The sequence below is a fragment of the Dermacentor andersoni genome, chromosome 11 (assembly GCF_023375885.2).
Source record: "Dermacentor andersoni chromosome 11, qqDerAnde1_hic_scaffold, whole genome shotgun sequence".
Taxonomy (NCBI): domain Eukaryota; kingdom Metazoa; phylum Arthropoda; class Arachnida; order Ixodida; family Ixodidae; genus Dermacentor; species Dermacentor andersoni.
This window is the reverse complement of record NC_092824.1, coordinates 103,114,788-103,141,183: the sequence shown is the minus strand read 5'-3', so window position 1 is coordinate 103,141,183 and position 26,396 is coordinate 103,114,788. Positions and strand designations below refer to the sequence as shown.

General features: G+C 43.7%; 2 protein-coding genes across 8 annotated transcripts in view; one reads left to right on the top strand and one right to left on the bottom strand.

Annotated features, from left to right (window-relative positions):
- LOC126539200 (dihydropyrimidinase-like) overlaps positions 1-3,563 on the top strand; it is a 54,904-nt gene extending 51,341 nt beyond the window's left edge. For both annotated transcript variants that reach the window (XM_050185946.3, XM_050185945.1), the window contains one exon: positions 3,251-3,563. In XM_050185946.3, coding sequence (XP_050041903.1) covers positions 3,251-3,336 — 86 coding nt within the window. In that variant the 3' untranslated portion in view covers positions 3,337-3,563. The remainder of the gene's footprint in view (positions 1-3,250) is intronic.
- A 3,110-nt stretch (positions 3,564-6,673) lies between these two features.
- LOC126538991 (F-BAR domain only protein 2) overlaps positions 6,674-26,396 on the bottom strand; it is an 86,183-nt gene continuing 66,460 nt past the window's right edge. For 5 of the 6 annotated variants that reach the window (XM_055075242.2, XM_055075243.2, XM_055075245.2 and 2 more), the window contains 11 exons: positions 24,595-24,728; positions 23,487-23,522; positions 21,277-21,350; positions 18,081-18,250; positions 17,622-17,767; positions 16,476-16,688; positions 14,459-14,604; positions 11,453-11,669; positions 10,664-10,831; positions 9,626-9,878; positions 6,674-8,257 (listed from right to left, as the gene is read on the bottom strand). In XM_055075242.2, coding sequence (XP_054931217.1) covers positions 8,235-8,257; positions 9,626-9,878; positions 10,664-10,831; positions 11,453-11,669; positions 14,459-14,604; positions 16,476-16,688; positions 17,622-17,767; positions 18,081-18,250; positions 21,277-21,350; positions 23,487-23,522; positions 24,595-24,728 — 1,580 coding nt within the window. In that variant the 3' untranslated portion in view covers positions 6,674-8,234. The remainder of the gene's footprint in view (positions 8,258-9,625; positions 9,879-10,663; positions 10,832-11,452; positions 11,670-14,458; positions 14,605-16,475; positions 16,689-17,621; positions 17,768-18,080; positions 18,251-21,276; positions 21,351-23,486; positions 23,523-24,594; positions 24,729-26,396) is intronic. The other variant, XM_055075244.2, reaches the window with a different exon arrangement.

Genomic DNA, 26,396 nt, shown 5'->3' with positions numbered 1-26,396 from the left:
TGACAGTGGCATCAGATAGAGCACACAGAACTATTATTGCCACAACTATGTTGCATTTATGTGCTGATGCAAAGGCATCAGCAGCAACAATCATTAGAGTATAGTAGTGGATAAAATATATTTTTTTTCCATTTTTTTGAGAATGACACTTACTACACCTAACTTTTGACACATTGTAGTTGAAGAAAGCAGCACAAGATGATGGCTACCATGGGTGCTTCAGCCATCAATGTCTCCGCTATTCTGTAAGCCTGTATTACGTTCTAACAGTCTGGACAGTCTAGCAGCTCTCTATTAACTTTTTATGTTTAGCACCTGACTAGAGCTCAACACTGGAAAAATACTCGATAGGGACACTTGAGTGTTTAAACGTGAGTGTGACTGCACAGAAAAAGGTCCCAACCGACAAGCAGTGGTTTAAGACAGGTTGCTAAGACTACCCTCCATGGTTTCCTTGTGCCTGTCCGATGCATGGCTGTCCTCGACAATCACACTTTCTTGCGGGCTGCAGCTTGCTTCATCCATAGTGCTGTTATACTACTTGGGACACTCCATGACAACTTCCTTAGGCTGAATTAGGACTGTGGGTAGGCCGCTTCAGACTTGTAATTAAACCACAAAGCATGACACTCAATAAAAAAAGAAAGGATGCAATATAATACTGGGGATTAAATATGCTATGCTTCATTGTGTAACTTACACAGTTTTGAAATAGCAAAATTCTACGAAAGCAAGTTCTGAATGGCAGATTTACAGGTTAAAATTTGCCTAGCAACTAGGCAGATATTGTTTTACAGGGAAATACCTTTTATGTAACAGCACGTCAATATGCCTATCACCCCTTAGCAATGTTGTGCATGTCAGGTTGTACAAATCCATGACTCACCTTGGTGTTTCATGGGGAACATATACTCCAAACCCATTTTATCGCTCATAAAATTACCTTTCAACACTATTCATTTGTTGCGGCCTGTCTATGAAGAGCACATAAATTTGGTTAAATAACCGAGGAATTAAAGTGCTCAGATAAAAGACAAAAAAAAGCCATTGTTTCAAACTTCCAACTTAACAACCCTCTGTATTAGCAATTTTGCACTACACTGAACGTAATGCGAGTTTGAGAAACTTATGATGAGCAGAAGTAATATGCGAAATACGTAGGCTGGACGCCACAGACTGGCAAATTAATACTAGTAACCTTAAATGCTATCAGTGACAATACACATAGGCACGTGTATTGTGTGCCATCATACAAGAAAAGCTTTCAAATCACCAAAACATGTGACATCTACATGTCTAACACATTGCCACAACACTGTGAAGACCGCTCTTGCAAATAACAAAGAACATAATGCTAGCATTTTTACTCGTACCGCCGTGCAACTACGCTTCGTCAAAACTATAAAAACCAACTTGATTATCTGATGATTAAATTAAGTTTAGCTAGAAACTGTCTGCAATTCTGCAAGGTTCCAGAAGTGTGCCTGCCATTAAAAAGGGACAAAACACATATATTACATCGATTGGCACGGTTCAAACTGGGCCAAGCAGTTCTTTGGCTGCTGTTAACATAAATCACGTCTTTTGTAGAGCAGATAAATCGTGAAAAAGCGCTATCACTGCAGTACACAACAGTGTTATTTTATAATTGATCACTGCCCCATCGAGCCGCTGGCAGCTAGAACACACAGTTCGCGTTCGTCGCAGAGTTCTGGCCCCCATACCACCTTTGAAATGGGTGAAAAATGCTGCAAACAATCTCAGATAAACTTGCAGAAACGAAATAAATCAGTCTGAAACACGTTACATCGATTATCGTGCCTGGAACATGGTAATCCGAAACCTCGAATAACGTTACGTGTTGCGGCGGTTCAAATCGCGCTTCACGGCTTTCAAGGAATATATGTACTTGTTTCACGTAAAAAGGAAAGCTACTTGCCAAAATAAAGCTGCGCTGTTACAGTACCTCACGTTTCATGCAGCCAAGAAGCTTCAACCTCCACGTTCACTCGATCCACAACCTCCCCAACTCACTTGACTTTTGGCGCGCAATGCGAAAGCGGAAGGCGCCAAAAGAGAACAAGACCCCCCTATATATTTACAGGCCTGCAAGAACAAGAACTGCAGCGCCATGCCGCGGCGCCACATTTCAATGCAATAGAGTATGGACAACTTTCTCCGTGTCCTGCCGGCTGCGAAACTCTATGACTGAGCCAAAGCGAAACACTGCCATCTCGATCAACATATGCAGCACCGTGAAATGCAGAACTCTGTCGTGGTTTTATTGACACTAACTGCGCTGCTTAGCTGGCGGCCTCAGAGCCTGCGGAGCGTGGTGAAGTTCTGACGTCAGTCTTCACAGCTCATTTAACTAGATTCCGTCTATTTCGATTCTTTTGTAGAACGGCGAGGCCGACTTATTAAATTTAAAGAGGATCCAATTAACCTGGAAGCACTCTGAACCCTACACCTTTAAATTTTCGCAAAAAGTGAGGCATAAGATAGCCGTTTATTTATAGAATACTTTCTAGTACTCTGTACATATATGTACGTTTTGTAAATGTAGATCCTTGGGTTTACTGGCACACCCGCTCTGGGGGAATGGCCAGATATTAAATGTAAGGAGTAACAAACCTTGTGTAGGTATATGTTAGCAGGTATATGTATGTGTTGGAAGAATGATTTTAGGAGAATGTAGGATTAAGTTTAAAACATAAAAATAAAACAATTTGAAATCAAGTTGCTGAAAGAAAAGGAAACATTAAAATTGCATTTACCGTTTAAATATCACTGATCCAGCAAGAAAATTCTGGAGTGCAGTGAAAACCTTCACCTCACTGTGCCCAAGAGTTGAGACACCCTAGGATAGCAAGTTCGGAGCAGTTCAAGCTAATCCAAGAAGGCAGAGTGATGTCTCTAAGGTTTGATTTCTTAGAAATCTTCAACATGAAAAAAAATTTTCTATGGTCTCATCTTCTCTGTGAAAAGAACAAATTGGCGAGGGTACCAGACCAGCCCTATGTAAATAGAAATTTTAAAGATTGTTTTGTTTCTGAACAGCTAACTGTTACCTTTTCCTTCCAACCTCTTGAGGACTCCAGCAAGTTGGGCGAGTTGCATTGTTAGCGTAGCATTTATGATGAACGTACAGAGAGCAAAAAGGTCTTGGGACAAGACAGAATTGATTCATGAAGATTTGTTAAAGAGCTCCCTTTTCTTTCTCCTAATAGTGTGTTCATTTTAAATCCAGGTGCCCAGATCGATGACGACAAAGGCTCTAGAGCCGCCATCCGTGTGCACAACCCACCGGGAGGACGATCATCCGGCATCTGGTAGACATCGCCACGTTGCTTCCATGACAATGGCATCCGACTCCGCTAACTGCCACCTAATCGCTGCCGCTGCTTGTCAGCTGTCCCACCACCCTATGAAGTGGTTGCGATCAAATTTCTTTCCATCTCCCTGTTGTGCTTGTTGTGTCGCCCTTACCAATCCGAACTACTTCATTATTTTTAACGCAGTATGCGCGGCATTCGCTAAATAAAGTAGCATCGATATCATGAGATCAATGTCATTTCTTATTTCCACATGGAAAGCACACTATAAGCACACTGACTCACACCAGAAAGCAGCAGGTACTGTTGCTTGTCTTTTAGTACCCTTCAACTAATGTTACTAGAACAATGCCAACAATTAATGACCCATATTCGAGTGGTCACTTCAAAGCGCTCTGGTAGAGGTACTAGGGCCGTGAAATACTGCATTAAAGCTGTATTATAAGAGTAAGCGGCTCAAATTCATGCTTCATGATCACCATCTAAGCCCACCTTTATGCACTCAGCAAAGCTTAGTTGCTGTCTTGCATAACCACTGAATCTCTGCCAAAGCACTATATTATGGCCAGTCAAATATGCCTTAACTGCCATTGAGTACACACCTTCCGAAGACTTCACAAAGTCAGCTTAAGCACAATCGCAGACAAAGGGCAAGGTTTACACTCGTGCAAAAAAATTTTCTCCAACTTTCGTGCCAAGATCAACTGACGGCATGTCCCAAAGCTGCTCAATGGACTGTGAGGGACGCTGTAACGAATTGCTCTGGAAGTATTGACTGCCTGGCATTCATTATTGCATGCACCTAAATCTAATGCACTTCTGCATTTTGCCCCAATCAGTTCAATCCCTGTCCTTGACAGCTGCATTCTGAACTCGTGCTCAGTCGTCAAAATATCATAGCCACATAGCAACTATTACTGCGGGCCACCTCAAGAATATATAGTGTGCCAACAGATTCTTCAAGAGTCAAGTGATCAGAATCACATTTAATGAGATACTTTGACAGTAGCATAGAGGAAACTTAGCTACTGATGTGCCACTGAATATTCATCCTAGCTTTAGGCAAATTGACACGCACATTCCAACCTTCAAAAAGGCCACCAATACTTAGGGGTACAAAATGCTCCATTTCTCTAGTGGAGAATAACCCCAGACACCTCAGAGTCCAAAAAATATTAATGTGCTTGAAGTTGCAAGCAAATAACTTTAAATAGAGATTAAATTATGTGCCAAAAACAAAAACGCAACAAAAGTAAGCAACAGTAAAGAAGCCCATTGTGACATGCACAAAGGCTCGTGAACCTTCTTTGCACAGGTGGGGTCTGTGGGTTCTGCAAGAAGGTTCAATGTCAACTCAGTTTCAGCCAGCAGCCATTAAAGCAGTACAACACTATGTTGGTAGCATACACTAGTACAGGTATGCATTTGAAATGTAGGCTACATGCGCAGGCCCTGAAAATTTTTTTTTTCAGATCCTGCATCCATAATCTTTTGTTTCTGTTGGTACATATGAGCTGAGCTTGTAGAGTATTTGCATGCTTAAAGTATGGAAGGAAAAAATTGCTCAACCAAAGAGGCTCTGACTGCCGATAAATGGATGAAAATGGTTTGAGCTTTTTTTTTGTTGTTGTTTCGAATTTTTTGACATCACATGGCTTAAAGGAACACCAAAAGAAAATATTTATTTGACCTAGATCAATAGATTACTTGTCTACAAGTCTATCCTCGTTTTCTGTGTGCCAATATATCACTGTTGCGTTGAAAATTTCCAACAAAGGCCCCTCTGATAATTTGAACCGCTCAAGCCAAAACAGACAAGCTGACGGAATCTCTATGTGGCCTCCCTCTAGGCTGCTGCAGACAGTGCTGACGTCGCATGAGAGGTACCATAATGCACAACAGGTGTCACTACTGATTTTCAATTTGCTCCATTTTCTCACCTACAAAAGCTCTCTTCTTTTTGTGAATGACAAGTTCGTTATTGCAGAAACCTAATCTTTAAGTCCAGCTCGACTTCATACATTCTTTTCGTGCACCTTAAAGAGGGGAGGAAGGGGGCTCATTTATTGGAAGCACCTTTTGTTGGAAGTGCCAAGCTTCTTCATGTGGCACTTCATTTTTACAGCCTCGGAAACTAATGTCATTAATACATAGACAAGGAACAGCAACTAGCTTGAGCCACAACACCTTCTACCCGATTCTCACCGTTTCCAACCAAGTGTGTAAAAGAAGGCCCGTAGCAGCCTTTCTGGAGAAAATTAAAGGACATTCAAGGACTTTTCAAAGTATTTTTAAGGATTAAAGCACTAAGATGTCACACATCTTGAAAACTAAGCACTCCCCTGAACAATGAGCATTTTTTTTTATTTCACAGCGAAAAAGAAATGTGCTCCCCAAACCCTTTTTGCATTAACTACCACCACGGAGACTCCAGTTAAAATTATTAAAGGGCACCGAGATTGTTCAGCTACCACGGGAATTATGTATAGTACATGGATGCGTCTGATCTTTGAGCTTGTGGCTTCAAACATTCTTGTAGATTTATTTGTTCAGCTTTATCCGCCTGTATTGGCCCAAATTTTAAAGCAGTCCTATATTTCTCAATGCAGACCGCAATAACACTGCACATGCGGATTATTATGAATTATCGCATTTAAAATGCCTTAACTTGTTGAATATGATTGACTTGAGGGTCACAAAGCCATTCGAAGGTAAAGTTTAGGCACATCCATGTACTAACCGTCATTCTGATGCTAGCTGAACCACCATGCCTGCAGCTCCTATAGAAACTAGCGCCAGAGTTCCCTGCAGTAAAGTTTGTAGGAAGCTCTATGGATACTGGCATGGATACAAACGGTCCGCAAAGCTCACACATTTGCTCAGTGGTGGCCCAACAAGTGACCTCTTGCATCGAGGTCACGAATCAAGAATCTAGTTTTGCCGAGATGTTTGGTTCCCAGTAGTTTTTATTCGATGCCCGCTTGTTCGGCTGCCCTGCTGTGGCTCTGCCTGCAGAACGGGAATGCTAAAACCAACCGTGCACTTTGACGTGCAATCACGTGTCGGGGCGACAAGTTTGGCCTCAATCACGTTGCGTGATACTGCCATGGCCACCACAAACAAGATGCTAATTTGATTGGACAGGCTCTTGGCTTCCACAGACCTCGTTGTCGAATACACAAATGAAATTCGCTAAGCTCAGCCCAAAACAGCATTAAAGAATTTCAAAGTACGACATGAAAGAAACTCAAGGGCTTTTAAAGCCTTGAAAAATGGCAGTTTCACATTCAAGGGTTTCACACTCTACTAACGGACCTTGCAAAAAAAACACAAGACAGTTCTTGCTCTGAAAGGCAGCAATTTTATTGCTTCCTCCACAAGCTGTTTTCCGAGTTTTATTTTTTTGTTGCTCATGTAAAGCAAAGCATTCCATCAAATCAACAACATTGTGTGTGTATATATATAATATATATATATAATGTATATATTTATGTATATACTTAAGGTTAGACAAATGTCAAGCAACAACAGATGGTACATTTAAACAACGCATTCATTCCAAAAAATAAAGATAAAGGCTAGAGCAAACAAGTAATTGCCGAACAAGCGACAAGTTATTTAATTAAAACGAGGGAGAAAGAGCAAGCAGCAACTTCAGGCTGTTCTTGAGGTGGTCTCTCTTTAACTGCAATATTTACAAGGTCACGCGGGAAAACACGGACAATGCGACGGCGGAGGCAACGGTAACCGCAGCAGTAATTAGTCTGCGAACACATCGTCTGCAATGGCAACTGGCAGACTGCAGGCAGAACAGGAGGCAAAGCACAAAGGAGGCATAAGGCAAAAAGACAGGGATCGAGTCTCGTTAAAAAATATCCTCTCTATGTACACAATGCACGGTGAAAACACAGCAGGGCAAGTGCGACCGTCAGTCAGTTTATATTACACCGTCAGCGACAAGCCAACAAGAGAAGGAAAACATTTTTGCACGAGGTTTGCCATGAAGCCGGTCACATCTGCGCTGCCGCCGTCACCGCCGCCACCACCGTCGCCACTCGGGGAAAACATGTTCTGGCTCGCGTCGTCTTGAAAGAAAGGTCTGTATCCACCGGGCATCTACCACAACCGTTGTGTACCACGGGCACCTTCCAGAGGTCATCTCCGCAGCATGAAATAGGATGGGCACGATGCAATGACTGCAAGTTTTCACAAGTAAATGGACACAAGATAGCCCGCTTCGACATTTTGTCTACAAGAGGGAACATTTGTCGGCTCTTGTCAAACTCTCTCTCGTCTCGGCAAGTGGGAGGACATGGAGCGAAGGAAAATCGAGAAGGACAATAAGTGCCGTTCTCTGTCCTCACACCCTAGTGGTGGGTATGTGCGTGCACACTTTTGTCGAGTTTTCTCCTCGTTGACCTACTAACTGCTACGTCGCCAGAGTGCCACAATTTGCAAGGCTAGGCAGAAGACGCTGGCTGCGACGACGGTGACGGTGAGGGCCGAGATGTGAGCCGGGGCGAATATAGGGGGAGGCGAGGCCTGGTGCTGCTGCTGCTGCTGCTGGGGTGGGGACGGGACATCGGTCGCGGTACAGCGGGTTTGAGCGACAAGAGGCGGAGCTTCAGGGGCGGGTTGGGTTTGAGTGAGAGGAGGCTGGAGGACCTCGCAGGAAGGTCTCCGAAGGAGAAGTGGGGGCAGGGGCGGAGGAGGTGGATCAAAGGAGGGGGGAGGCGGAGTGGCGACACGCTCGTCGGTCGGACCAGCGACCGGCACAGGCGCCGCCGCCGCCGCCATGGTTGGTTGCGGAGCGCTGCTGTCTTGTTCGTCGGGGCTTGACGGCGGGGAAGCGGGGACAGGTGGTAGGGGACGGCCCGTCATCGCCGTCGCGGGCAAATGTCACGGCTCACATAGGTATTTGCCTGCATGTAAACCGAGCGTACATGAGGCATGAAAAGGACCAGTTTTCAGTAGTACTGGAACTAAACGGTTGCATTATGCATTCTTGACAAACTTCACTCTAAAACATCGCACTGTGACAAAAATTTGCATGTCGTGCACTTTTGCACTGTTGACTGACAAGGACAGGCCGCAGAAATGCGGGGGCATCAATGGGTGCTCATCACAACTGTGAAGGCACCATGTGAAAGTAAACCTTATTACATTTACACTTCCGCATAGGACATACAGATGACCCCTAGGGTCAAATATGAATGGGCATTAGAAATCTATTCATCATACAAGAATTTCACATTAACATTGATGCACCGTATCTCTGGGAAACCAAAGGAAGGTTCCTGAACTATTAAAATTATCAGAGAATACACCCCAACGAAGGTTGTCTGGGACGTGCTTCAAGGAGATGGCATAAATCCAGGCAGAAGTAATTCTGTCACCTGACCTGACATTTGCAGTAAAAACATTTTCTATTAGTAATTTTCTAACAGCAACTGAGCCTCTTGCACACCTTATGGCCAAAGTGGTGCGGAAGCTCAAAAAAGGATAACTGACAAGTCCAGCACGGATGTGCAGAAGTCACTACATTACAACGTGTAGAAATGCAGAAACATTGAAATTGGTTTTCAGGGTTACATGGGGAGCTCAGGAAACCATTACAGCCAGACTGCCACCTGTGTCGCCCACCCAAAATCTCCTTTTTTGTTTCTATTAAGAGACCTTGTTCGTTTATTTTAATGTGTTTTCTCATCTCTCTCACTACACCATTTATTAACCTTGAGATCTCGTGGAAACAAACTTACATGCATTAAGCAGTCACAGGAGGAATACCATCAATGCATGTTGAAATTGAAAAAAAAAAAAAAAAAAAATCTGGACAGCATACCCTGTTATGCATGTTGCATGAGCGCAATAGTGCTCTGCAGCCGGTTTCTAAGCATGGCACAGTCCCAAACATACATTTAGGAGCCTAAACTAGGTCACTGTCGCAACAGCAAGCAAACCCAGAAACACTAGAATGCTTTTCATTTCATTTCATTTTATTACCTTAAAAGCCCCATAGGGGCATTACATAAGGGGTGGGCACACATATATTTATTATACATCATTTTAAGAATAACAGAGCATAAGTTACAACACATGTGAAAATTAAGTACATAATTCCATCCAGTACACACATAGCATATCCCGTACATTTTTTAATTCTAAAAAATGGTCTGTTGTTTTTCTAGTCATTCTCAACTTTTCTGAATTTACACTGACAGCAGCTGCTTGAAGGTGTGTGCACACACACACACATGCACAACATAAAAGACAGCTCAGTGGCTACTCACCCGACAATATTTGCCTCTTGACTAGAGACACGCGATAGCCCTGGCCAATCAGCTCAAAGCTGGCACCGGACAGTGTTGCTCCCTCACAGAGGAAGCGTGCCTCCAGGGGGCGAGGCGTAGAGGGGCCTCGTGACAGGGCAAAGCGTGCCAGCACGGACCCGCCCCGCTGACCGCCTGCCGTCCCGCCCAGCGGGTCGTTCAGCCTCCACAGGGCCCGCTGGGTCTCCCCGTTCCACACACACGAAGGCTTGGCCTGTGCACACGCAAGGTCACAGCACAAACTTGTTAGGCCTCCTCAAAGCTGCTGATTGACTGATTGACTGAATCATTTTTTTTTATTGATCAGTTGCTTGGTTTGTCACCCTACTGACTGGTCAGTTGCTATGTTGACTAATTGGCCTGTTAGTCAGCTGATTAGCTGACTGTTTGATAAGTCCACTGGTTGACTGCTGGGATGACTGGCTGGTTGGTCGCTTGATTTACTGATTGACTGGTCAGTTGCTCAGTTGATTGATTGATCAGTGGATTGATTGGTCAGTTGCTTGGTTGACTGATTGATCGGTTGGTTGATCAGCTGGTTGACTGACCGACTGATCTATTAATTGGTTGGTTGACTGCCTAATTTGTCAGTTGCTCGGTTGACTGGTTGATTGATTTCTTGATTGATCAGTTAGTCGGTTGATTTGTTGACTGATAGATTGTTCAGTTGACTCATTGGCTGACTGATTGACGAGTTGGTTGGCTGATCAATTGATTGATTTGTCAGTTGCTCAGTTGACTGACTGATTGGTAAGTTGCTCTATTAATTGATTACCATGCCAAAGCAATGGAGAGGCCTTGAGACCTTTCTGGCACTCTGAAAGTGCAACAGCAGAGTCATTTCTCCTTGCACAGAGTGCCAAAGGCAAGATACATATTTCTGTTCTCTTTCTTGCACTAATCAAAGCAAAAGACAGCAAGTTCGATCATTTGTGCACACAAAGTCACTGAAGAACTCCGCACAGTTCTCCAACGCTTGCGCAATTCAGTGTTACAGACCTGCACACTAGTTACACCACCGTCCATGGGCACGCCCAGACATAGTCCTGTCAATGGCGGAAGCCCCGGTGCCGATGGTGCTGGATTTGCTGACGCAGGCTGGCTCACCCCAGTGGCCCCAGTGCCCGCCGGCAGGCTCAGGGCCTTGGCATTGTACTCGTAGTCAATCTGCAGCAGAAGGGAGAGCGCATTAGCTCACAGACACAGTAAATAGCACTCAAGAGGGAAAAATAAATAAAATAGCAAAAGCAGCAACCGTTTGCTGCTTTACATGTCATATTTACACATATTCTTCGACATTCTTTGGTAGTCACATTAGGTGCCCAAAGTAGGCATTCGATTGTGGCCAGCATGCTCTCCTTTTCATTTCAGTGCCCCCACTCCACAAAAGATGTAAAAAAAAAGAAAGACGTTGCTGCGGCACAGCAAATTGTTGCATGATGAAAGTTCGATTTCGTTACTTTTTCTGTAATGGGCCATGGGACACCATGCTACGGGCCACGCCGCACGCCGACACGACACTGGTCAAAATAGGGACGTCGCTCGTGTGCTTAAGTTGGCTACTGATGCGGCTAGTAGTGGCTGCGATACTGAGTTTTCTAGGTGGCGCTAGCTATGCATCATATTTATCGTTTTCAATTACAAACTGTAGCGTTTTTTAATAGCCTCGACTCTAAGCCGACCCTAGAGTTTGGTATACGATTATGTGAAAAAGACTATTGGCCTAGATTCTAATAAATACGGTATGTGGGCGTGCCGAGACCTCATGATGTGTGGCAAGGAACTTGCCTTGAGGTTTGTGTTGTCCTCTTGCGTCTTCCAGTAGGCGACCAGGTGCAGGGGCGCCGACCGAGCACCAGGCCCCGCCCGCACGTGGTACTTGAGGATGTCGATGTTGAAGTAGGACGCCGACGGTGTCTGCTCGTGCTGCCGCCGCAGCAAGCCCGTCAGCAACGACATGTTGAACTCGTAAACACACCGGTCGCTCGTCGACTGACTCGCGTCCCTGCGAGGCACCAGCAGGAAACAAATGAGACAGCCAGCTGTGACAATGACCCAAAAATATACTATCACCAAGTGCACGTCACAGCACTAACCTTTAACTCTTTAGTGCTGAAGCCTGGAGCTTGTTCGGCCTACCGGTGTGTACCAGCTTCATCAACAAATCAGTTAGCCATGCCACAGCTATTTTCAGTTTGCTTACCATAATTTACCATAGGAAACACCATATATGAAATACAGCAGTCAACTTAATTCAATTCATGAATTTACGATATGACTCCCATTCATCCTGTTAGCGAGTTTACACAACTCTAATTATTATGCATTCAGATAGTGATTAGATTCCAGATACAATCAAAGTTTAATATAATGAATGACACGGGACCGCCGAAAGTCGTTCATTATTCTGAGAGGTCGTTATAGTGGAAGCCCCAAAATTAATCCTTCCACCCATCAATCCATCAGTTCATACATTGTCACCGTTCGAGCTATCCACGAAAATGCTGCTGTTGGCTCTCGGCCTACGCTGTTGCTATTTTTCATAGATTCTGCCGCCCTGCACCACCGTATAATAGAGCGACGTGCGTAAACAGACGCTGACAAAACTACTGACAGAGAGGAAGCTCCACGTTGCTCCAAAGCACAATGTTTCTTGTACATTTGTTTTTCCCATTCCTTGCCATGGACACCGCAACTGTGTCACTCGGGGCAGGCAACTATTCCAAAGCGCAAGCATGTGACCGTGTGGCATCCCCGCGAATACAGAGGTTACATTTCACCGCATGTGTGTAGCTGGTATGGCCACAGAGAGAAGTGGGAAAGAAGGAAGAGACAGGCCTCCATTGCTATGAGACACTTGCCTGGGCATAGCATGCGCTCGCAAAACCCGATGTGTCATAGCCTCTGTAATAGATTAAAAAAAGCTTCTCTGACACGTTTTTTTCATTGAGTGACGTCTCAGGTTTTCCAAACCCGTGCACCACAACGTAAGCTTTCTGCAGCTTGTAGTCTGCTAGCCTACTGTTTCGGCTGCCATGAAGGATACATGAAAATCTAAGAATCCGCCGGCTTCGGAATATTAGTTCGCAGTACTAATATTCATAGTTAACATGACACAGAAGCTGAATAACGACCGTTATTCTGAAAAGTTTGGTATGTTGAAGTTTATAGTACTGAAATATTTGTACCTTGAAACCGTAAGAAGTCAGCAAGGGATTTCTGAAAAGTTCGTTAATCTAAAAAGTTTGTTAATGTGCTGTTCGTAGTAATGAGGTTTCACGGTATTGCACTTAAGACAATGGACTTTTCACTCATTCATTCAACGTACCTTAGGGGCCTTGCATGGAGTTTAGTACAAGAGAACATGAGACATTCTTAAGAGCTCGTGTCACTAGTATGCCTGCATAGCAGAACTCCACAGGCTGAGTCAACACGATGCCGGATTACCTATCAAGGTCAGTTGCCAGCCATGGCATATGCACTTGAGGGACCTGGTTTCGTGTATTAAGAATGCTGTTGCTACTTTCATTTTCACACCATTTTCATGCTTACTAAATCTTGTGCTCCAAAACAGTCATAAGAGGTCGCTACGAAAATAAACATGCAAGGCACTTTAGCGCATTTTTCTGGAGCACTTTAAGTGAAATCGGCTAGTGACTTACAGTTACGAATACTCTTAGGAATAGGAGCAGGAAGTGTCTCTGTCTCTCTCTACAACATGCCCAATATCAAATCTCAAAAGGTGCAACTGGTTTAGTGGCGCCATCTCATGCCGACACAGAGCAGCCTGAATGTAATGCACAAGTATGCTTGGACAACTCTTATGTGTCAATGTACTCTCATCAGCCAATTCTTTCTTTTATTTTTTTAATCAGCAGCAACGACAACATTGCTCTATCCTGAGAAGCCCCAAAAATATGAATTCAAAATAATTTACAGTTACTTGAGCTTTAAAGGGGCACAGAAACATTTGTCTATCTAATCACAGAATGACCTCACTACTAAACTACTACGTCGCTTTACACATCTCCTGCTACAAAAATTTTTCCACTCCTTCAAGCACAAGCGAAGTTAGACACAGTTGTCGGACTGATGAGCGGCTTTCTTTCGCCTTTCATTTTCATTGGCGTGCTGGAAGCTACACAGGGGAGGCGGTAAGGAGGCGCAAGGGAGCAATGCACCGCTGGCCTCATCCAGCAAGATGGCTTGTGACAGCACCTCGTGGGGGTCGCAATTTCTACACTATGCATTCTACCTCGGAGGCCATGCGCAGCAGACACAGCAAAGCACAACTGTTGTGTGCAGACCAACAGTGCAAAGACGAAATGGTTTTTCTGCCATTTTGAGACCGCAGACATATATTTTTCATTTATTTAACACAAATGAGCAATAATCGTATTAGTACTGAGAACATTCTTGCAATCGCATAGTCAGCCAACAGCTGTTGTGGATGCACCTGCTTACCATGACGCTGTATGACAGACTTGGCGACCAATTTTTCACTGATCTTGACATCAAATTGTAAATTTCCTGCTGTGTGCAGTGAAATGCTATTTGGCTCATGTGTTCACAGGAGCCTCATTAACAGATCAGCAATGTTTCTTACTATGTTCAAAGAGTGCTTCATGGCCCTTTTAATTATCACAAGTCAACTAAGTTATCTCAGAGATGCTGTCAAGTCAGCTTGAGTTAGCATTTGCATGCTCCTTCAACATGTGCCAGCAAAACCTTTCTGAGAAATCTGTAGCAGTGGCCTTGTTCGGACTCACCAAAAAACCTACAACTGCAACTTACAATGTGATGAGGTTCTTGTTGGGTAGAACATTGTCAAAGCGAGCTGTGTTGACCCTGAAGGTTAGCGTGGCTGGCGACGGGTTGTTTGTCAGAACGTGCACAATACCCGCAGGGAAGGACACCTTCATGTCGCCCAGGAGCTTTACCTGAAAACAAGGAGTCAGTTCAATTTCATGTGGATGGATCAATGTTATGAGCATCCCTTTGAAACATGGTGGTGGATGATGCCACCGAGCTCGTAATTTCTGTCTTTAGTCTGTGTTTACTATCGGCCCTTAAGATTCTTCTTTCAGGTTAACAAACCATCTAACCTAAGAGAAATTTATTGCCCTGAAAGTATTGCCCCTTCACTCCATTTAAGCTACTAGTACTCCAGTGTTCTACTATCTCAATCACAAATTCATCAAACTTTACTCTACAGTGGAACCCCCCAATAACAACACCCTCGGACAATAAAATTGTCGCCACAATGTAACATTTCCGTATCCCTAGCAAACATTTATAGGATTCAATGCACTTCATATCTCTCAACAACGAAACATCACTAAACTGTAATCCCGTATCAATGAAATTTGACGGAACATTAGATCCCATAATGCACTTTCTCCCCACTTAAATGGCATCAAATACCATTAAAGCACATGCGAGGCCGGCGTCATTTCTGTTTACAAGGACAGCAAAGTGCTGGAAGCAACCGTGTGCACCGCGAACACAACATGGCTGTCATCTTATTTGTCGATCGCCCATTTCTAATGGCATGGCCGCATCCCTTTACAAAGGTATCCACATCCCGCCGACACGGACTTGTTTATGGCGCTTGAGATGGTGGCGTCAACACAGGCTGTCACGCCTTCGGCCATGATTGAGCACTGGGGCCGTATTGTGACTCCAAAAGTGATTGTCCAAGAATATGTGCCCCCTGCTTCAAGAATGATGGTTTATGTACCACCCAACAGGCATTGCGTGCAGATTTCTCACTGATGTCTACAGGCAACAGCATGCACTGGAGGAGCGCTATTGTATGCATGGAACACTGTTGCTCATACCGTACGCTTCTGCGTCTATAGGTGACAGCATTTCTCCAGTGCTCGCAGTTCCCCGTAGATGACAACGTGTCAAGTGTCGAGTTAAATCTCGTGACAGCGACTGTATCTCTGAAGCCATAGATCGAGAATGCAGCTCAATTCGGGCCAATCTTCGTGCAGAATGACAATGCTCATAGATGCTGATGCATCTGGTGCAGAGTTATGCAAAATATTGAAAAAATTATAGTATACCGAAAAGCTATCAGCCGAGGATACCACTACCTGGTAGTACCGCCATCACTGACTGACGTATGCGGTGACGAAGGCTAACGGAACTTTGACAATAATGTTTCGTTTTTCAGCGCATTCCCAGTCTATGCTGTCTCATTTCGCAACAACGAAATTCTCACGGAAGTGAACTTTTTTGCTTTCTTCGCCAATTTCATTATTGCGAGGTTTTGACTGTATTCTTAACCCTTTGAAGCTTAGTGCCATATGTGTACAGCGCCATTGAGCTGTCCTGCATGGTTTCTGATGTACATGTACAGCGCTGATATTACGTTTAATATTTAATGCGTGTTCAGCATCACCGGTTGTTTAAGAGGCATTGCCATCTCTATGAAGCCGCCCAAAGTCATTTGAAATTGTGTTTTATGCTAACCAAGGTGCACAACTCAACTTGTTTACTGCAAGGTGCAAAAGACCATGAGGGCATGGTTTTTTTAAGAAAATTCAACCTTCATAAGGTCAAGGCCCAATGCCTCAGACAGGTTAACTACGCCCTCATTTACCTCTGGGTGAATACATATTACATAAAATATGGTGCAAAATACTCCCACGCAATAATGTAAGGTTATATTCTACTGTTTTTATTCAAAACCCACCATTAGCTCTCCATGATTGGTCAAGATTTTTTTAGCTGAGCCCAAGATATCTCGAATCTGTATTTGCATCGATATGGCACATAAACTGCGAAGCAAGCCACGTAGTACCTGGCAGAGGGTCTCGTCAGTTCCTCGGAAGCGGGCATGTACCACCTCCTGGAAGGCGATAGCCAGTGGTATGGAGTCGCACAGGCCAATCGTGAGTGGCGAGGGACCCCGTGACGACCCCAGGGGCATAGGCGTCGTCTTGAAGTCGCTGCTCAGGCTGCCCACGCTCTCCGTCCGGCTCATGGGCAGTGGTGACGCCCGACCACGTACGGCCTGCTCACATTGTACACACAAACACAAGAGGGAGCATGTACAGTGAGCCACGACAGTTCGTGGGACACAAAACTAGCCGAAAGAAGCTGAATTCCCAAAAGGCCTGGCCACACAGCTAAGAATCCAAAGTTTCAATATGCAGTAGCCACTGTGGTATACCCAGGGGGCCGTTAAATTACAAATTTCATGCCATAACAGAGCGCAAATTCACATCTGTCGTGAAGCCCGCGTCACACAAACTTATGCAGCTGACTTTACAATTTACAGGATAAGTCCTGTAAGAACACAAATTATTATTTCTGAATTACAATGAATCAATAACACATCAATGAATGAACTAACCACTGAACTGCTAAACTGATCAATAGACGAGTGAATCAATGAATGAGTAGACAAAGTGAACAAACAATACATTTGTGAATGAATTAATAATTGAATGAACCCATTAGTTAGGGAATGCACAAATGAATGTGTTAGAGGGTAAGGAATCAGAAAAATATAAACAATAAATTAGCGAATGAAAAATAACTAACGAACAAATAAAGCAATCTACAAAAAGATAAGTAAATGCAATCTTGAGTGGGCAAGCGAGACAGTGAGCAATCACTCATTAAATGAATAAATAAATAAATTAAGAGAATGAATAAGCAAATGCACGAATGGGTGGATGAGTGACACAGTAAGTGAGTGAACTTATTAACAGTGGTTGAAGAAGGGATGTCACTTGAGTCAATGTTTTGACAAGAAGACGAGTCCCTTTGTTGAAAGTTGACTCAAGCGACATCTGTTGCTCCACCATTGCTATTCACTTCAAGCCTCCATCTTTCTTTGGACCTCCGCTTAGTAAATGAGGGAGTCCGTAAGCTACTGAATGAAGAAGCAAGCAATTTCAGAAAGCCCACAGAAAATACAGTGGCCGCAAAGATGGCCCACCTCCGATCGTCTAGACGGCGGCCTTGGTAGCGCCGGCCCCGTGAAGGCACTTGTTGGTGTTCCCCCTCTGCTGGTGGTCGCTCCTTTGCTGGCCTCTGAACTCGACGAGTCGGCCGGTGCCTTGTCGTTGAATAAGTCACTCAATGCTGCAAACATTTTTAAGAGGAAAATACCACTTTTACAAGAGTTTCTCATATCAAGCAGGCTACAATGGAGGCCACAATGGCTACATTAACAACAGAGGCGAAGCTCAAGGACGAGACGCAACAAAAACAAGCTCGAAAAGACCTGATGTAACATGTGATTGCAAATGTGATAGGCACCAGATATTTTTGAACAGTCAGGCTGTTTCAGATATCACAGCAGTTCAGCCCTGTCTGGGTCTTGACATCGCTTTCCAAGCATGTTTTCTTTTTTTCTTTTCTTCTTAATCACATGTCTGGTCATGCTTGCACTCACCTGCGTATCGGTCCCAGGAGGGCACGTTGCTCGACGCAGAAGGCTGCGGCGGTGGCTCGCCCTGGCCCAGCGGACTTTGAAGTCGCGTGGTGGCCGTTGATGCGCTCGTGTCCAGTGGGAACAAGCCGAGCATGTCAGCTTCCGTGCCGCTGCCTATGCCTGCACTGTCCCTGTGAATAAAAAAAGGAAAAGAAAAGTTAATGCACTCACTGCAGCCATCAAACACAGCAGCAATGGCCTGTGCTCTGTAACAATGCTGTTTCCTCGAATAAAGTTGTCTCTCGCTCTCTCTCTCTCACTCACTCACATGAGTGAATGAGTGAGTGAGTGAGTGAAGCAACTTTATTCAGTCCACAATAGACGCGAATACAGGGACAGGGACAGCGTGTTTACAGGAGGTATTCAGAGACCTGGATTGGGAAGAATTGGGGATAAGAGTTAATGGAGAATACCTTAGTAACTTGCGATTCGCTGATGATATTGCCTTGCTTAGTAACTCAGGGGACCAACTGCAATGCATGCTCACTGACCTGGAGAGGCAAAGCCAAAGGGTGGGTCTAAAAATTAATCTGCAGAAAACTAAAGTAATGTTTAAAAGTCTCGGAAGGGAACAGCAGTTTACAATAGGTAGTGAGGCACTGGAAGTGGTAAGGGAATACATATACTTAGGACAGGTAGTGACTGCGGATCCGGATCATGAAACTGAAATAATCAGAAGAATAAGAATGGGCTGGGGTGCGTTTGGCAGGCATTCTCAGATCATGAACAGCAGGTTGCCATTATGCCTCAAGAGAAAAGTTTATAACAGCTGTATCTTACCAGTACTCACAAACAGGGCAGAAACCTGGAGGCTTACGAAAAGGGTTCTACTTAAATTGAGGGCGACGCAACGAGCTATGGAAAGAAGAATGATTGGTATAACGTTAAGGGATAAGAAAAGAGCAGATTGGGTGAGGGAACAAACGCGAGTTAATGATATCTTAGTTGAAATCAAGAAAAAGAAATGGGCATGGGCAGGACACGTAATGAGGAGGGAAGATAACCGATGGTCATTAAGAGTTACGGAATGGATTCCAAGGGAAGGAAAGCGTAGCAGAGGGCGGCAGAGAGTTAGGTGGGCGGATGAGATTAAGAAGTTTGCAGGGACAACATGGCCACAATTAGTACATGACCGGGGTAGTTGGAGAAGTATGGAAGAGGCCTTTGCCCTGCAGTGCGCATAACCAGGCTGATGATGATGATGATGATGAGACGCGAGTAAACTCAGCGTCACCTGGCTAGGCCCACTCGGGGACCATGAGGTGAAACCTGATGGCCCTCTCGCAGGCCCTGCCAAAAATATTTTTTTTTTTTGAGTGACACTAAACAAACGCTAGATCAGTCTAAACTGATAAAGAATACATTTCTTTTAAAACTATATTTCCATTAACTACACAATACGTTCATTATTATTGAAAGAGAAAATAAAAGTAAGTTCTCTCTCATTTTTTTAATTATGCACCAGTACGTCTGTGTGGCATCACAGATTTTAAATTTTTTTTTTGTATATGAGCCATTGTGGCTCAGTAAATGTTTTTCAAAGTTGCCAAGTTCATTTCTTGGATCATTTAAAACACAGTGTAGTCCATCGTTAAAGGTGAACAATTAACCAGGCCCGAGCAGATGCCATGAAAATCCCAAATGCCAAGGCGAGCTGGTGCCTAAACTCCATAGCGGCATCGCTGCCCATTTTTAGTTCTTGCGCTTCTTCCGGCTTGCCTAACCTCTTGTAACAGTAGGAATGGCTTTATTGGCGTTGTAGAAGGATGCCCTGTTAACACAGCTAGAATTATTTTTCTCTTTAGTATCCCTTTAACACATTTGATATAGGAGACTTCATTGAAATGAGCCCTCGGAAAAAAAGAAAAAGAAGAGCAAAAAATTTATTGTGTTACAACAGTTCCACGAATGCTGGCACCCACTTTAGGCACGCAAGAAATAGGTACTGGAATGAAATGAAACATTTCGAATGCAGCGCATCGAAACGACACATTACTATTTCAAAAACTTGCACAACGCCATGAGAAGAGACAGATGAGAAGCTGCTACATGAGCGACCACCAATACAACTAACTTCTCAAGCTTACCTTACAGCAGATTTCATGGCCAATGACCAGTTTGATGTCACAGGTCCATTCAGCGGCTACTACACTGTACTGGAAACAATATGCACTAGGTTTTCTTCGAGTAGCGCAATTGCTCTTTTTTTAAGTCTTGTGCACGATAGCGGGGACCCCCTGTATAATTCACTCAGTAACCGAAATGAGGCCAAGCCGCGTTCACTCGAAATCAGAATCAACAGCAGTCATATGTGCAGCAGCGCTTATACTGAAACTCCCAGTTAAAAAAATAAGTGTGTGTGTATACATATACACACACACACAGGGAGAGAGAGAGACTGCAGTTTCTCTGGAAAGGCGAAGCAGTATTAGTGATAGTGAAGTATACGACAATTACACGAGGGAATATTACATCACCGTGACACGCCAGATTCTTGGTGCTGCAAGAGGACTCGGGCTGTGAAATTGAACTGTTTCCTACCATGAGGTCTCGTAAATGCTCATATAAGGCCATGACTTCAGTGCACCATTCTTCAAGTGCAACTGTTATCAAAGGTTATATATATATATATATATATATATATATATATATATATATATATATATATATATACATATATATTGTTACGCATGAAGAAAACGAAGACCGGTGAACGTGCTTGCGGTCCCGAGTGGGGGAAGGAAGAAGAGAATTACGCTGAGTTGATCAACCAGCTGGCTGCTCTTGCGCTCACCTTCGCGAGCTAAAGTAAACAGTCCCCTTCATCCGTAACGGTTATAAACGGTCTCCTTCGCACGTAACAATATATATATATATATATATATATATATATATATATATATATATATATATATATATATATATAAGGGGTTTGGAAAGCTGGTTGGGCCTCAGCCCCCTCCGGAAAAATGAAAACTTTCTGCTTATGACTGTCAGCTCCATGTCGAAGCCCATTGCTGCCTGTCCAATTACAATTGCAATCCGATTTTTAGGGCTTGCAGCAGCAGCTTGTAAACAAATAAGTTTCTAAACAGTAAAAAACTGCCAGCCATGAAAAGGGGGCAATGATTCCAATATGCAGGAAAAGTAGGCTTACTTTGAACTTTGATTTGCTGGCCTCTTGGGTGCTTCGTCTGGCGTCGACGAGGCGCTGTTGTACGCTCTCCGTGCCTGCAGTGTTAGCACTGTCAATCTCGCATTCACACACAAGGAGAAACTACAGCTGGCATGCAAGCCACTGCTGCAAGGGAGACAGTAAAAAAGGAATCGTCCAGTTCCAAGCACATGGCCATGCAACACGATCTTCCTGTACAGACTGTTGGTCGATGCATGTATGCAATGCTTGTCATGTGCTTCCTTTACTTATTGCTTCTGGCATGTTATCACTAATGTCATGCACGTATGCAACGCGCTCACAGTATCATATTCTTTTCACACTTAATCTGGAAGGCCCTGTAATCCAGAATTCAGAGCTAATAGTGAGCTGCATCCTTCACCTCGTCATTGTCAGACACTGTTATTGCTACCACTATGACTGACCTGTTGAGGTTATACTTGAGATCAATGAGCAAAAGCCTTGCACAAATAAACAGCACTGTCTTTCAAGGTTCGTGATCTGCCCAAGTTTATGTAGGTGGTACCAAGTGCATGTGCTACCATGTGTCTGTGCAATGTTAACCGCTACTAAAAGGCAGCTGCAAAAAAGAAAATCGCACAATGATCAGCCTTGCTTTACCTAACTAAACTATGAGACAAAGCTGCATGAATGAAACAACCCAATTACAAGCGTTGCAGAGTGTCAACATCTTTTTGCAGGGTTTCACATATTGCACTTGAATATGAACATGAGTGTTATGCCAGAACACCTTCCGCATAATTGAGATGTAGGAATTCTGAAACTAAATTATGAACCTTGTTCGTTTCGTTCACTATTTCACAACCTATTTATAGACGTTCATCATTTATGACCTACATTAGATATACCATGCCCCCTCTTTCAAACATCTCCACAGATACCTCGTGTAGAAAGCTAGGGTTTAATCCAACACAGATGGAGGAACAAGTTACTTACGATACCTCGACTAAATAAAGCAAAGTCTGGAACTCAGGCTTTTCTTTTGTGATCCCTACCACATGAGCAAGTAACAGGCATCCACCTAAGTTGTTAATGGCACATTAGTTAGTACCCACTCACATTCTCCATTTGTAGAGAAACTACTATGTAGTATATTATTACCGGGAACTGTGAGAATATACAGTATTCTAATGGGAATCAAGAAGCAATGAGTTTAAAAAGAGATTGCATAAGTATGCCATATGTAACGTAAAGAACACACATTGCAATCAAGATGTCTCACAAACCGCAATACCGGCCTAAATTTCTCCCTTTTCCAACCAAAAGAAGAGAGGCTCAAATTTGTGCACAAACGTAGTGGCATACACACTCATGGTATACTCACAGATGCATGCACATGTACATGCATAGTTCACATGGTAAACAAAAACAAAAAAATGAACAAGGAAAGAAGATCAACAGGTGCAGTTACTAATCATGAGCTCTCAATGATAAGCTGACGTGTTAATGCGCAACCACATACACACTTGCATTAAGACAGAGTGTGATGAGACAACTTAGCTACAGTCGTCTTTTTCACTGTAAGTGACCATGCATAGCTCATGACATGTCAAGCTCAATTACAGGCCACATGCCAGGTTTTTAGGTGAGCAAATGTCATCAGAAAAAGAATGGTAAATAAAAGGCGTCTTCAAGAACAGCCACACCAGAGCCTTTTCCAAATTTGCAAATGCACTGACAAACATGCTCCTCTGTAATGCACTGTTAACCAATTAATGGTGGCACCAATCACAGTTTAGATGACTGCAAAGCAGAGCCGGTGCGTGGTGCTTTGCTGCATAGATTCACCAAAGTGCCATGTCTACATTTTTCATCCCATAAGAAGCACAATCTTTTCATATACAAATCGAATGCAATACTGACTATGCTGCCATCCAATCAGCAATGTGCACTGCGGGAAATCCAGCTTTACAAGTACGTCAAATGCAAACTGACTGCACTGTCGTCAGATCGGTCAACTGACTTACAGAAAAGCGAGCATTACAAGCACTCTGAGTGCGAAAGTGCCTTATGCTTCCATCAAATTGGCACAGTGCCCTGCAAAGAAGCCTGCTTTACAAACGAGAAAAAGGGTCTCCTGACTGCTCGGGCAGCGGTTTGGGGCAAACACAGGCACAGCTATAGCCACGCACTCACTGCCAGCCGCATGCCACTAAGCAACTACAAGCTACCTTGTGCCTGATGTACAGCGTTTCTGGCCTCCGACTCTGCAGAACGGCGTCGGTGGGAAAAGGAGAAAGGACAAGGCAAAGGGAAAAATAAGAAAGAAGACGTAGACAAGCACTCTTCTTTGAAGAAGTGTGCGACACATATGAGACAGCAGGCCAAGTGCCCCAAAATTTCACTTCGCAAGTGGCTGGCTGGCAAGCTAACCAGCCAAACCAGTGAAGTTGTCAATTACCGTGGATACATAGGCTGCATTAAATTTGATTAAGCTGAACCTCATCTGAGGCTTACTGAAGTTACACTCACAAGAAAGTGCGTCCGCATATACAGTAATCACGATTAATGGAATAAATGCAGTCAAATGTTTTGTGCAACTGCATGTAACTATGGCACGCAGTAATTGAGCTATAGCTACAGTTAGCGTGCTAGTGCAATTGGTCTAGCTGGTCTGATAGTTCATCTGATAGTTTACTTTCTGAACTGCATCCTACTTGTTTTTCCCCCAATATGACATGCAAAGTTTCGCATGTATGCAAGCCAATAATCAAATTATAAAGTGGCAACCAACTCCACACAGCAGCACCAACTTCCAAAGTTGACAGCCATAGCTCTATAGCTGCTAGCTTCAATAAGACTTCAGGGGCCATAGTTTTCAAATGTTTCGCAATACTCTTATTTCGGAAGTGTTATGTCATGTATGACACCATTAGTCGAGCAACAAGCATTTAGTCAAATAAATTAAAGAACTATGCAACACGGAACGATCAATTGATGAGATTTAACATCCTAACAGAGGGAGCACAAGAGATGCCACAGAAAAGGGCTCAATATTAATTTTGATGAGCTGAGGTTCTTCAATGTTCCCTCTTTATCGTTCACTCAAGCTCAGTGCTTGGGCATTTTCATATTCCACCTTCAGTGAAATGTGGCCACAGTGGCATGGAATAAAACCTTGTGCTTCAGCAAAAGATCACAGACGTTGAGCCATAGTGGCGTGTGTGAAAACAATGCTTACAGTGCAGTAGCTGCTATACATCATGACAGTAGTAAAACAGAAACAAGAGTATGTGTGCATGCACACACACACATGCAAAAGAAAAATGCCAGACTTACAGAGTGCTGGGGAATTGGTGACAGTGATAGTGAGCCAATGGTGGCGCGCAGTTCGTCAACACTTGCACTCATTGGTGCACCGTTGCTCAAGGGCTTGATTTCTATGTGGATCCTCCTGTCTCTCTCTTCATCGTCTGCACGTCACAGTACACCATGCGGAGGCGTTTAAATGAAATGTAGCAGCAACGACAGATCTCTTCTGAACTAACACAACTGAATGCTGAGCTTTTCTTTTTTACCATAAGGCAAAAATCACCAACTCATCTCATGAACCTTTTGCAGTGAAAGCACTGCAAATGGAAGACGGGAAATTCAAGAGCACGCTCATAAATTTTCTGCGTTGTTGGAGGCACCTGCTCGAAAAAGCTAGGAAATCAACAGCACCTGCTTGCAACAGTCCAAAAAGCATGCATTCATATGTATATACTTGGAAAGATGCATATGTTGAAAATTCAAAACTCATTTTGACGTGGCTTTGGTAATTCGGGTAGAAATGCTGTCGTGAACTCTGTAGTAGCATGTGGCTGCCAGGATACATAAAAAAATATACGAGACATGCTGGTGCATAGATGTTGATAGTGACTGTTTCAGTCAATGGACCAAGGCTAGGATTCTTTTTGTCAGAGATGACATTGCCAGTTTCCAAAATTTTGTGAATATTTGAAGAGTACGTAAACTTCCAGCAAGAAAATTCCTTCAGAACTATTACACCCCACTGTTTGGTGTGAGTGTGTATGTTTCTCCCCTAGTGGCAGACAGATGGAGCGGTTGCCTGACGACGCGTGAGAGAGGCATAGCTGCATGACAGATGAAAGGAGCGTAAGGAGAGAAAACACTCACAAAGGAGTGTACTGCACCATAATAAAGTTAGGCAGATCATCTTATAGACCCTTCTGTTTTGGTCCTACATACGCGCTGCTGAGCAGCTATGTTCTCTGCCGAATGATGCAATGAAACAACAAACAGTGTGCAAGTATCCTCACTGCAACATACATGCACCTTTAAGAAGAACATAACTGTAGTAATGAAATGTGTGGTTATGGTAACAATATGCTGAGAAACAAGCGTTGCAACACCCAAGTGTCTTTAATCTCGGAATCGTGCGGGAGGGGTGTTAATAAGTCTATTCTTAGTTCGCCTCAACAAAACTGCAAGTGGCACTTCAATCCCAACGTTGGGATTTACGACGTAATGATAGAACAGTTGCGTGTGAACTTCAATAGCATATGCTGGAGTGTGATGGCACATGTCATGCCCCTGTTTCCAAGAGTAATTCTCTCATATTTATCATCACCATCATGATATAGGCCGTGCTTCGCACCGTTTATATTACAACTTACTGTTGGATCTGCCAGTTGAAATGGTGGAAAGCTGCAGGTAGAGTGCACTTATGCTCATCTTATCGTGTCGTGATAAGGCAGCAAGAGCAGCACAACTCAAACCTGAGCAGGCATGAGACTCCGAAATATCTTTTGTAGAACAACTAAAGAGGTTATGAGCAGTGTGCCATGTGCTACACAAAAATTGTGGAAGTGGTACCCCAGTTAGTCATAGCAATTTACATGACAAATTTACTAGAAGGTTTGGGACCAGCTTCAAAGTAGAACGCTTGTCTCCCGCAAGGTATAGCTAGGTTTGATTCCCAAAGAGGGTGAGCTTTTTATCATTGGTCTACTGATATCCCATGTGCAACTTGTTCCAAAATTGCAATAACACTTGTAGCTTCACACATGCAAGTGTTAACTTTAAAAGATTTGTGTTGCATTATCAGTGGATTACATAAATGAAGAAAAAAATGTCTC